Source organism: Castor canadensis, chromosome 7 (assembly GCF_047511655.1).
Source record: "Castor canadensis chromosome 7, mCasCan1.hap1v2, whole genome shotgun sequence".
Lineage (NCBI taxonomy): Eukaryota > Metazoa > Chordata > Mammalia > Rodentia > Castoridae > Castor > Castor canadensis.
The window spans coordinates 144,469,996-144,483,483 of NC_133392.1; the positions used below are offsets into that span (position 1 = coordinate 144,469,996).

The 13,488-nt window shown below is 45.3% G+C and overlaps 2 protein-coding genes across 2 annotated transcripts in view; one reads left to right on the plus strand and one right to left on the minus strand.

The window, feature by feature from the left end:
• The window catches only part of Maco1 (macoilin 1), a 50,235-nt gene extending 44,495 nt beyond the window's left edge, over positions 1-5,740 (minus strand). The window contains exon 1 of the mRNA XM_020158762.2: positions 5,435-5,740. Within this exon, the coding sequence (XP_020014351.1) occupies positions 5,435-5,514 (80 nt within the window). The 5' untranslated portion in view covers positions 5,515-5,740. The remainder of the gene's footprint in view (positions 1-5,434) is intronic.
• Positions 5,741-8,431: 2,691 nt separating this feature from the next.
• LOC109683063 (RH-like protein) overlaps positions 8,432-13,488 on the plus strand; it is a 37,369-nt gene continuing 32,312 nt past the window's right edge. Inside the window, exon 1 of the mRNA XM_074080959.1 lies at positions 8,432-8,547. The gene's annotated coding sequence lies outside the window, so the exon portion shown is untranslated. The remainder of the gene's footprint in view (positions 8,548-13,488) is intronic.

Sequence of the window (13,488 nt, forward strand, 5' to 3'; positions counted from 1 at the left end):
AAAATGGACTGGAGGTGTGACTCAGGTGGTAGTGTGCCTGCTTTCCAAGTGTGAAGCCCTGAGTTCTAACCTCAGTTCCACCAAAAAAATAAAAGTTTTGTTTTTAGGGCTGAGGTATGGCTCAAATTATAGAGGACTTGCCTACCAAATACAAGTCCCTGAGTTCAGTCCCCAGTACTGGATGATGATGATGATGATGATAATAAATAATAAAGATATTTGTTTCTACTGTCAGTATGTGCCATTTTATTTATGTAGCTTGTTAGGCAGTCATCTTTTTCTTCCGGACCTAATTCTTGAAAAAGGTCCAAGAAAAATAATTAAGCCCAAATTGAGTAAGCCTAGAGAATAAAATAATCAGTATACTGAAGAACACACTAAATCTTATGAAGGATGATAATATAATTACAGTATTCCACTTAACTATGTTTGTGAAATTTCTATCTGACCCTATAGACTCCACAAGATGATGGCAGACTAGAAAAACCCAAAAGGAAAATCTAGGAGAAAGGGCCAAGAAAAAGCCTCTAGAAATGTGTTTCCAGAACACATATTAGGTCCATGATATACATACACATAAATGGTAAGAAAGTAAAATAGTAAGTTACCAAGTCTACAATTAAAATCAATCTCTAGGTTTATCATGGCTCAAGAAAGGTCATTAGGAATCAATGTGAAGATAAAGGGAATATCACTAATAAGACAGGAAACTTCTAAGCAAATAATCTGAAATGGATCACATTCCCTCCTTTACTCCTCAACCAGTAGCAACCAGTTAAAGGGGTTTTAAAACACCTAATAAAACTAACCTGCCAAGGATGCTCAGACAACAAGAATCATACTGAAGGTTGGAGGAAAAATCTTTTTTGTAAGGGAATATACACTGGCAAAAATTAAGCAAAAACATTCAGTGTGAGGGACTGTTTAAATGTATTTTGTAGAAACCTCAAACATAAGGGTTTAACTAAACACTTCAAGTTTTTCATTATACTCAACCCTTCAACACTCCTTTAAAACAATACAGACTCTGTTTCGTGTCAGGTCCAGCATTGTTGAAGTTAAAGCCTATCAAGATTACCGCAATGCTTTCAGGCTAAGATTGCAACACCGGTATCTGGAGTTCCAGTTGCAGAACACATGTATAATCAAGGTAGCTAGCCTCTGGTGATTTTAATAAGCATAGCCCAAAGGGGTCTAAAACCAGGCTTAGACAACATCATTAAGGAGGCAGGACCAGCAGCCAAGTGAAATCTCTGGAGACCAGACTATTTAGACAAGGGTCTGAAAAAGGAAATTGGAAAGATGAGAAGGATGCTAAATTTGATCATTTTTAAAAACACTTCCAAAGAGCTCCAAACACCAGAGAAGTCTTTTTGAAATAAAGATGGACAAAGGTATCACATACTCTAGAGTAAGCCTGAATCCTTACATCTAGTTTTAAGTTGTTGAGCTGTAAAAAATGCAACTATCAGGTACACAACTACACAAGTTTTAGGCAACACTATACGCAGAATTCAGCACAGGGAGGAGTCCTAAGTTCACAGTGAAGGGGTGTTTCCTTTAGTTACCAGTAACAAAGATACAAAATAGTTACCTGACTTTTAAAACATGACTGAGTTAAAATTTTTATTATACTCTTTAAGTAACAATTTTAACTGTAGACATAAAATATACTTTTAATATAAATGTTTCTGCCTCTATCTTCTACTTATCACATTTTTATCTCCTTCCTATTACAAAGTCAGTAATACTTAGGAAGAAGGGAGCAGGGAATATGGCTGAGTGAGAGGCGGGGAGAACTACACAAAACCCATCAAGGCTCAAACTACACAGCACCAGCTCCACATCACCTGGAGAATTACTGCCTGCAGTTACAGGTGGGAGTGTCTGGTGCATGTATGTGAAGGCAGCCTCGGGGAAAGAATCACTGCCAGGAAATCTGAGGACCTCAGAGGGGTTAAGGATAATTCTCATTATTAATAACTTGTTTTCAGATCTCTCTCATTTGAGTTAGAAAGCACTCCCTCAATTAGTGGCAACTGTTTACTTCAAAAAATAGCACAGGGCAAAATATAGCTATTAATGTGTCAAGTGAACCACTAAAACAGAAAGCAAAATTTGGTCCAACAGAAAGATTTTGACTTGAATAGAACTCAAAGTTCTTTGAAATCTCTAAGCCACTGTACAAACTTAAGAGAGTACTACTATTGGCCTACTAGAATGGAAACTCCTTGAAGACAAGGAGCTATGTCTTACCCTCTATCCTCCATAATTCCCTAAACAATGTAGATTTTTTAATGAATGGAATGGATTAACTTACATTCATTTATTCACTAATTTGCTCATTCAACATTTGTTGAACACTGCCTGCCTGTTCTATATCAGGCTCTGTGTCGCCTTAGATTTTAAAGATCACTATTCCTGCTTCCTTTCTTTTATTCTTGATTATTAACTTGACTGGAGTAACATTTCCATAGCGTGCTTGACTTTTCAAATGATGAGCATACATACAAATACAGATAACATTAATATAATGTCTAAGATTAACTTTTCTTGAATCTTGCCCCTGGAACAGAATTCCATCACAGTTCTGATACCAGTAATAAATGGTACCATTTGACAATCACCTTAGCAACAGTTTCTGGACTGAAGCCATGACTAAAAGCATCTCAGCAACAGGAATTTTTTAAGTACAACCAAGCAGCAACTAGCTCTATGTTTTGACAACTCAACTTTTGTTTATAGTTGCACCAAATCTTATAGTCTTTCTTGCCTCCTTAAAGAGTAAACCACACATGCTAAAACTGTGATAGCAACGTAACAAATAATATTTGCATAGCATACTAGAACTTATAAAGAGCTTCACAAACTGTACATATCTGTTTTAGACCTCGAAACTCACTTAACAGATGGTAGAACTAAGACTCAAAGTAGTGGATGCCCTGCCTGCCCAAAGTGGCCAAGCTGGGATTTGACTGTGAACCTAGGTCTCCTGCAGGCTGTGGTCTAGTGCTTTCTTCACCTCAGCTGCCTCCTTCCTATGCCAAGGCTCAAAAAGTTGTCTAGGCCAAGAACATGAACCCGGTAAGCCCATGAAAGGTTAGGATATGAAACTGTAGACAGTGATTATCAAAGTTGTCAACACAGCCTCGGAAATTAAAAACAAACAAACAAAAAAAACCCCTCTCTGTTTAATGAGACTACATTGGCCAGATGTTGAGAAACAAAACAGGCAATACATTGTGTGAAAAACAATTTAGTATAGACTTAAATTTGATTAACAGAAATTTGATATTCATGAATTCTCAAACGTCCTAATTTATAACTAACCCACTCATTCTGTTTGCTTTAGAAATAACTGGAAATTTTCCAACTCTCTTTAAAAACAGAATGGGAGAAAAGATATCTGATCTTGTTCTTCAGTCCAAAACTCCTGTAACACAAACTAAGAGACATGAATTGAAATGCTCATTTGATCTATGATGCTCCAACCAGGAAAGCCTGGTAGAAATGTAATTAGCTTCTTTTATTAACATTTAACTTTAAGAATGCCAAACAGAAGAAAGCAAATTTGAACTCAAGCACTGTTTTTTTTTTTTAATTTTACAGATGAAACTCTGAATAACTTGCATAGTGTATTTACGATTAACATCCGTGGAGCAAAGAAAATTCAAATTCTGAAAGTCATCAGTAAAATGACAGATTTTCATTAAACAGTGAATTCACTTCTTATGTTAATTTACACTGATTGCATGGCTACTGTGGTGCAGTTAGTAAACTGGGGATTTTTTTTTTAATACAAAAAGAAGGTGAAACGCAGCAGAAAGCACGCAAACAGTATGGGGCTCTCAATCTTCTTGCTATAAATGGAGGTACATCATCTTATGTTACCATAAATAGCAGCCATTCAAATGCCAAAGTTGTCCTAAGTATACCAACTCTGTTTAGTACACTCTTTTCCTATGTTACTATTAAAGTACAGTTTTTCAAATCTTTCCAATGGCTAAGGGGAAAAAAAAACCCTTCCCTGTATTCATGAATTTACAGTATATGAAACTTGAAGACACTTTCCTCCCACCCATTAAATTTGTAGCAAAACGCTTTTGCCTTTACAGTTTTACTTAAAATGGTCAGATCTGATTAACTCAGCATGTATTTTTGGTCTGTTTTACTCACTGCTGTATCCTGGTTGGCTAGATGGGTGCTTGGCACATAGTATTTATGTTTGCTGAATGAAAGTAGTTTTCCTATGATCTATGGCTCATTACATAAGACTATATCCAAGAAGTTTTTACTGTAACTTCTTAATGCTTCTAAACTTGAAGAACCCCCCCCCCACAATGTTTACATCAGTTAGCTGCCTGTGGAAAGCAATCATTCCATATGTGTAAACAACAACCATGTGCAAGGTGTACAGTTATGTTAAGACAGCTTGGCTGTCATCAGCTACCTCACATATTTCTGGAAGTTCCAGGGCTAGAGAGGCTGAATTGTAAAGCACCACGGAGGGCCCAATTAAGCTAGATTCTCATGCTGAGAATTCTCCTTTGTAAACTAATTACTTCTCCACTAAAATTCTTTCTTTACCAAGGCAAGTACCATTTAGAATGAACACTCTTGAGAAAACCAGAAAATAACAGTCATACACAAAATCGGCTTGGGGAAGCTAAGACAGTCAGAGTTGCCCGGTGAACCTGTTGTCCTTCTCTCCAGGACTGGATTCAATTTCTATTTAAAGGGACACTGCTTTCCTTTGGGGGAGAAAGAGGGCGGGCACCCAAACCTAGGTTTAGAGAAAATCCCTTTTAAGAGAAAATTATCTGCTTGTATTTGTCAAAATAATGTTTGTTGAGAAGCTAATAGCAGTCCCAGTCTGGAGCAGGGCCACTAGGCATGATTTGGGGGTATCAGCTTCGGCTCTCGATGCCAAGTCCGAGATCCCATAAGGGAAGTGGAAGGAGAAAGAGAGGGCTGCGTTGGCCCCAACTCGGCCTGCCGGGAGCCCCCCGGGGACCGAGGGGGTCACTATCAGCTCCCAACTTTGGCACGGTCCTCGCGCCTAGGGCTCCGGTCGGCAAACTCCCAGGCCAGAGTGAGGCCCGGAGCCAGCGGAGGTCCATCGGGAGCAGTGAGCGCAGCCCGGTAGCACGGACTTGGGGCCCGGGGGCGCCGGGCGGGGAGGGGGCTCACTGCTCCCCCCCAGACGACCGACGCTGCCAACGGCGGCGCCGCGGCCCTGGAGCCCGCGCCCGCCGCGCCCGCCACGCCCCGCGCCCCGGGGCGGACCCCCAGCGGGCCGGCCGGCGGCTCCCGGGCAGCGCTCCTCCGGAGAGCCCCCGGCGCGGGCGTGCGGCCTAGTCGGGGTTACATAACGGAGCCGGGCCCCTCCGGAGCCGGCCGGGCCCACGCCTGGCGGAGGGGCGCCGCCGCTCACCTGCCATAGATGCCCTCAGTGATCCGGTTCCGCTTTAGGGGGCGGCGGAGCTTACTGCAGTCTGCGTTCCGCCGCTTCATCCTCCCGCTGGGGGGCCGGTGCCCGCACCGCCGCCTCTCACCTCAGCCGCCGCCGCCGCCGGCCCGCCCCGCGTCGGGCCTGGACTCTACCCCTGGGGCCGGTCACACAGACATGGAGCCAGCACCCGGGGGGGAGGGGGTGGCACGGTGAGGGGGGGCTCAAAGCCTCCTCCGCCTTCGGAAACAAAGAAATGACAATTCCGGGGCCCGCCCGCCCAGCACCAGCCAGCCGCCTGTCCCGCCTCTTTGGCCCCGACGGACGACCCGTGGGGCCAATCAAAGGCGCCGCTTTGCCACTGATGGCCAATCCTAGGGCCCGCTGAGGCAAAACGGACTCTTGAACCCGCCTCATTGAAGGACAGAGGCATGCGCCAATCATAATGGTGTCTGGACGCGTGGCTGGGCCTATCAGAAAAGATTTAAATAGAGGCTTATAAATAGGCCCTATAAATATAACATCTTATATTATGCCTTGTTGCGAAGGTGCGCCTCATGATTATTGGATTACGACTCATTGTGTGATAATCCATACCGAATGTACACCGTGGTGTATGGCACTGTAGGCTCCCGTGTAGCATGCGTGAATCGGAAGGCCCAGGTTTGTGGCATGTGGGGTTTCAGCCCTGACATGTGCTTCAGTCAGCAGCGTCATTATGTAAGGGAGTGTCCCAGGAGCAGCGCTGAGGCCCCGTCTGCGGGCGCCGGAGCGTTCGGCCAGGCCGGCCGCGTGAGCGTGAGACAGGGGCACGAATGACAAAGCAAACCCCACACGCATACACACACACACACACACACACACACACACACACACCTTGACACACACACACACACACACACACACACCCTGACACACACACACCCTGACACACACACACCCTGACACACGCACACACTGTCAGCTTCCCCGCGACGTGGTGACAGCGCGACAACCAATCGGAGGCGGTGGAGGGTGGAGCCTCTGTGGTCCCGCCCCAGGGTTGCGTCACGGGGGTGGGGCCGCGACATCGCGCGAGGCTGCTGGGGGTGTGTGCGGCGGCGTTCCCCGGCTCCACGTCCGCAGGTTGGGCGGGCGGTGAGTTCTGCAGACGTAGAGTCGGCAGGACTGCGAGGGCGCGGCCGCTGCTCATCCGCCGCGGGGCGTATCTGCCCCCAGGGCCGGCGGCAGCACGGCGGCTGCTCTGTGGTACCCGGCTCTGGCTGGGTTGCCCCAGGCGTCCCCGGCTACCTTTCTCACTGGACGCTTGCTCAGTGAGCACTAATTTTGACCTAGGCACCATGCTGGGTAGTTTACCAGAGTTTGCTCATTCCCTGCTCTTAACTCCCTCCCGTTGGAGGCAAAATAACGATTAGGAAAGACAACAGAGATTTTTTTTGGAAAAAAGAATAAAGAAGAATGTATGTCATTAGAGAAAATTAGGAAAATGTAGGAAAATAACCGGAGGGGACAAAAGCACCCGTGGGTCTCATGATCTTAACACAACCATTGTTATTAGCATTTTACTGTATTGTCACCCCCCACACACAAGTTTTCTCATGGCTGATAGTATTATTAACCACTGTTATTAAATAGAAATTTCATAATCTTTATTTAGTGTAAGTACTTACGTGCTATGCACCCTTCATAAATATTTCTGATAGTTGCAGAATGTCCTAGCAAGTGACTTCATCTCAACAGCATTGGAGAAGTTAGTCTTAGCATTAAAAAAAAAAAAGACTTTCAGGAAGTAGGTGTCATTTTGTTTTGTCCTGGGCCACAGTACGCCTCTCCCTGTACTTGGGATCACCCTCTTAATCAACACCCACCCCAAGGTAGAATCCCAGTCCTCAATCACTGTCCCCTGTTACTTTGTCCTACTCAACAAACTTTCAAAGATCTCCCAGTGCCTGGAAAAGGAAAATCTGTTCTTTATGGCATCCAGACCTGGTCACAATAGAAAGTTACCCTCATCTCCCAAACCTCCCAGGCAAGCAAGCCTCTGCTTTTAAACCCAATGCAACTTAATCTTCCTCCTTCTTCCTTTGCTCCCACCCAGAGCATCTTTGTCAGTGCTGCTTCTTGGGTGAAGCTATCCATCAGGCACAAAGCTTCTTGGGGATGGGATTAATGCACTGTTCAGAAAAAATGCAGTTCAGAAAAATGGCAAAGGTTCCTTCTGCTTTTTCAGGCCAGGGTTGAAATTCCAGCTTGGCCACTTACTAGCTTGGACAAGTTACTAAATCTCTCAGAGCCTCTGAGTGCACCCAGGTTTGTGTTAAGGCTTGGAGGATAATGAGTGTTCCGAGCCAGGCATGCAGTATGTAAAGCAAGTAACTTTTTTTTTTTCTTTTCTTTTTGAGATAGAGTCTCACTATGTAGCCTGGAACTTGCTGTGCAGCACTTGAACCACACCCCTAACCCTTTTTGTGAAATTAGTGTATATTAATTGTACAAAGGGGTTTCACCATGCTGTTTCACACATGCATATATTGTACTCTGATTGGATTAACCCCCTCTATTGCTCTCTCTTTTCCCATCTCAACTCTGATTTTTCAACATCTTTCAATGGGTTTCCTTATACCATCTTCATACATTCACCTGACTACTCTTAACAGTACACTTGACTTGGTTTTCATCCCTCACCTCTATTCCAACATGTTGATAAAGTGACACAGAGTGGACAGGATAAGAAACTCTTTGAGCCCATCATTAAGAAAGAACATGAGTAGAACACTGCACTTGGAGCAGCAGAAAAAGGCTTCAGCTGTCAAGACAGGTTGGTTCATGGAGGAAGGTGTAGGCAGGACCTAAATCAATATGGTTGGAGACTTGAATGCATTACCAGGGAGATACATGGTTAAATCCTGTCTCCAGACTCCATGGGAACACCAGACCTAAATATCCCTCCTTCCCGTGACTGCAAGCACCCAGATTTCCTGGGCCAGAGACCGAAACAGTCAGCAACTCCATGAGGCAAGAGGCTGAATCTGTGATCTTTTCCACTCCCTGCCGTGGCCCTGTTAGGGCAGTGCCATGACACACTGTAGAATGACCAGGTGAGTGACCCAGAGGGACAATGACTTGGGCACTTAGAGCATGTGCCTGATCTCTGAAGCTTACAGTCTAACCTGCTATGAATAGGTTCCAGACAAGGGCTTCCTGTACTGTGGCAGAAGTATATGATTCCTGGAAGAGATGGGAAGGTATCACCAGGAGTTACTGTCAAGATCTAGGGTCATGTGGAAACAGAGACAGGTCAGAGAGAACCTCAGGGTGATGGAGGAGAATAAGCAACCCAAGGGTCTGGAGGCCTGAATTCCAGTGTCAATTCAGGTGACAACTCACTGGTGTCATTTGTTGAATCCACCCTATGGTACTGCTTACCCTGTGCCAAGATCCCTCTGGAGCTGCTTCTAGCCCTATGTTTATAAGCAAGTCATGGAGCTTCATTTTACAGAAGAGAAAACGGAAGCCCATAGAAAACAAGGTCATACAGCTGATGTGGTAGAGCAATTTAGCTCAAGCAAGAGCTGATCAAGAAGGGCTGGTAGAGTGGCTCAAGAGGTAGAGTGCCTGTCTAACAAGGGTGAGGCCCTGAATTCAAATCCCAGTACTACAAAAAAAAACAAAAGGAGCTGAGCAAGATCCAGCCTTGAGACTATAGGCATGTGCTGTGGAACCCTGGGTGACTGTTGATGGTTAAGAGTTGGTGGAATCTAACTGGGGTGAAAAGATGTGATGGTCTTCTTGCCAAGAACCCAAGGACAGGCCAGAGTAGGACTGCCTGCTTCATGTTCTTTTCTTCTCCTCCAGATCACCTCTTTTTTCTTGACCCATCATTATGGAAGCCCTTTGGGACTAGCCAGGTGCCAGCCTTTCCCCTCTGAGCCCTGAGATGGCCTCTTGGACTGACCTGAGGCCAGCCTCCTGCTCCCCACACTTCACCACCAAGCAGCAAGCAAGCAGAGGAGATGGGCAGTGGTCATTGCACTGATGAGAAAATAGAAGGGAGCCAGGGGCTGGTGACTCAAACCGATAATCCTAGCTACTCAGGAGGCAGAGATTAGGAGGATCTAGGTTGGAAGCCAGCCCCAGGCAAATAGTTCTTGAGGTCCTGTCTTGAAAAAAACCATCACAAAAAAGGGCTGGTGGAGTGGCTCAAATGTTAAGAGTGCCTACTTAGTAAGTGTGAGGACCTGAATTCAAGCCCAAGTGCTGCCCCTCCCCCACCCTCCCCCAAAAAAAGAAAATAGAAGGGAAATAATTTGCTCTCATTCAAAAGACCCATGTAGGAATTTAGGCCTGTCCCTCCTAGGACTTACTGATGAGTGAGTAATTGGGATTTGTACAGCTTAGCTCCATAAGCCTGGAGAGAGCTCATGCTTCACAAATAAGGAAGCAGCCTTCCCACCTCCTTTATCAACTTGAACCCCAGCTCCCTTGGGCTTTGTTCCTCCACAAGTCACAGCAAAGCCCAGACCTGAGATGGCTAACCCTTGTATGCGTACCTATATTCCTCAGAGAATCCTGTCAATGGAGGACATTCGCTGTAGTGTTTAGAATGGGGATAGTTTGGAAACAGCGCTGAAGTCCCACAAAGAGGGCTGGTCAAACAGATCTTCATGTGCCATTATTATCATTATTATAATTATTATTATTTTATTGTTTTATTATTCATATGTGCATACAATGCTTGGGTCATTTCTCCCCCCTGCCCCCACCCCCTCCCTTACCACTCACTTGCCCCCTCCCTCTCCCCCCCACCCCCTCAATACCCGGCAGAAACTATTTTGCCCTTATCTCTAATTTTGTTGAAGAGAGAGTATAAGCAATATATTATTGTTATTATTATTATTTTGTTGGTCCTGGGGTTTGAACTCAGAGCCTCCCTTGCTAGGCAGGCACTCTACCTCTTGAGCCATTCTGCCAGTCCTTTTTAATGTTGGGTATTTTTGACGTAGGGTCTTGTGAACTATTTGCCCAAACCACAATCTTCCTGAGTAGTTAGGGTTACAGGCATGAGCATCCAGTACACGGCTCTTACTGCGTCCTTACCATGGAAGTCATGTAACATGAAGGATGATTACCCACAGTACTTACTGTTGCAGTCACTGCTCCAAGTGCCACACACATTTTGTCTTAATCCATGTTACTGACATGGCATTACAGATGAGAAAACTGTGGCACAGAGGAATTAAATCACTTGCCTGAGCTCACACAGTAAGTGAAAGAGTTGAGATTCAAACCCAGGCAATGTGCTATGAGAGCCAGGGCTCTCAGCCACCGTGCTATGTGTTGTAGAAGGATTTTCCTGGCTTGGAAACTGCTCCTACAGTGTGTGCTGTAGAATCCATTGGGTGGGTTGGGAGGAGGCGTAAATCCACTAGGAGAAAAACATCTGGAAGGATACCTGCACAGAAAGCTGTGGCGAGGCAGCAACATCCCGGCATGTCTGTTCACATGTCCGCCAAGAAGCAGACATAGAGCAGAAGAAGCCGGGGACCTTGCAAGTTTCACCCCCAGGGACCTGCTTCCTCTAACCAGGCTCCACCTCCTAGTTTCTCCCACTTTTCAGAAACATCAGGTGATGACTCCATCATTGGACTAACCCACAGATGAAGTCAGACACCTAAGATTCAATCACCTCCCAAAAGCTGACAACCAAGCCTTGAGCACATGAGCCTTTGGGGGATATTTCAGATTCAAACCATAATAGTAACACTGGTTTTTTAGAGAGATGAAAGTCATAGGAACTTTATGGAAGCTGTATGCATTTCTATATTTTCAGTTTTCTATGTAAACACACCAAGTTTATGTGATAATGTAGGATAATAATTGCTAACATTTATATACTTTAGAGATGAGGAAGCAGACTCAGACTGACCATCTTGCCCAAGATCACACAGATGAATTTCAGAGCCAGGATTTCAACCTTGGTGGCCTGACTCCAAAGCTCATGGGTGGTAGATGAATGAATGATTGACTGAGCCCCACTTTAGCCAGGCGTGCCCAGAGCACATGCCTGGGATAGAATGGAGGGCCTACTTGCCTCATTAGAATCTGCCCGCTGTGCTTGACTCAGATGAGGAATGCAGAAAAGGAATGATTCCACAGAAAAGCCATGCATTCTGACTTGCTTTGCCACTCCTGGGGGAAGCTCTGCCACTCAGACCAGGATGCTGTGGTCACAGCAGCCTGTGCCTACTGCCATTTCTGTAATTCAGGTTGCCAGGTATGCTTACCTGCTTTTACACTTATAACCATCCTGGAAAAAGAGCACAGCAGGTCATCTTATTTGACTCATAAGGAAATAGAGACCAGGGTGGTTTAGTAACCTGGGAGGCAGAATGGCAAAGTAGTTGACCGCACAAACTGTGGAGTCAGGTGCATCTGGGTTGGGCCTCAGCTCTGCCATTTATTAGCTGTGTGACTTTGAATGCTTGCATCACCTCTCTGAGCAGCAGTTTCTTCTAGTAAAACAGAAGTGATGGTGCCTATCCTCACAGATGTGCAGGAAGATTTAATGAAGTCACGTGTGCCAGTGCCTTGGCATTTCAGAAATGGTCGCTGTTATTCATTCAACAAATACTGAATACCTACCATGGACTGAGCACCTGATGCCAAAAATACAATAGGGACGACAACAGTCAAAAGTCCCTGTTCTTAAGCCAGGCATGGTGGCCCATGCCTTTTATCCCAACTGCTAGGGTAGCTGAGGCAGGAGGATCAGGAGTTTGAGGCCAGCCTGGCTACACAGTGAGATCTTGTCTCCAAAAAAACCCCCAAAAGTCTGTTCCCATATTTCTCAGATTCTCCTATGGGAAGACAATTAGCAAATGCACAAGTAAAACTATATACTGTGTCTGGTGATAGTAAGTGCTGTGAAGAAAACTGAAAGTGGGGAGAACTTAACCAATACTCATGGGGGAAGGAGTATTAGTGCTGCCTCGATTTATTTACTTATTTATTAGGTACTGGGGATTCATTCCAGGGCCTTCTGCTTGCTAGATAAATGCTCTACCACTTGAGCCACATCCCCAGACTTTGGGTGGTTATTTTGTTTTTGAGACAGTCTTGCTAACTTTGCCCAGGCTGGCCTCAAACTCACAATCCTTCTACCTCCACCTCCCAATTACAGGGATGAACTACCACAGCCATCTTTATTTTATTTTTGAGATGGGGCCTCACTGTCTTGCCCAGGCTGATCTTGAACTTGTGGGTTCAAGAAATTCTCCCACCTCAACCTCCTGAGTAGCTGAGGCTACCAGCTATGCTTAGCTATGCTGACTTTTTAAATAGAGCAGTCAGGGCTGGGTACTGGTGGCTCATGCCTGTAATCCTAGCTTCTCAGGAGGCTGAGATCAGGAGGATAAAGGTTTGAGCCAAGCCCAGACAAATAGTTCCCATGATCCTATCTCAAAAATACTCAACACAGAAAAGGGCTGGGGGAGTGGCTCAAGTGATAGAGCTCCTGCCTGGCAAGAATGAGGCCCTGAGTTCAAACCCCAGTTCCACAAAAATACATAAAATAAATAGAACAGTCAGGAAACTTCCCTGAGAAGGGGAGTGAAGCCAAAACCTCAGAAGGTGAGGGCGGGAGCAAGCAGGTGGCTGGTAAGAGGCGCTTTTCAGGTTTAAGGCAGAGAGAACAGCAGGTTCACAGAGTGCTTTTCTCCAACATTTTATTATGAAAAGTTTCAAACATATACATAAAAGGTTGATGGAATTGTACAGTGAAAAGCCAGGCCTTTCCCAGCTAGGTTCAACAGTTAACATCTTACAGTGTTTGCCTTTTGAACATCTGCCCTCGCCCTCCTGCATTTCTGTTACCAGATGACCTGCCTTGTAGATCTGGAGATAGAACACCTGGAACTGTCATCAGAAAACAGGGGCCTCATCAAGTCAGAGGGGATGAGCAAAAGCTCACTCAGACAAATATGCTGGAGAGGTCAACTGCAGGGCTTGACCCTTCACTAGCTGAATCCTTCTGTTCTGCT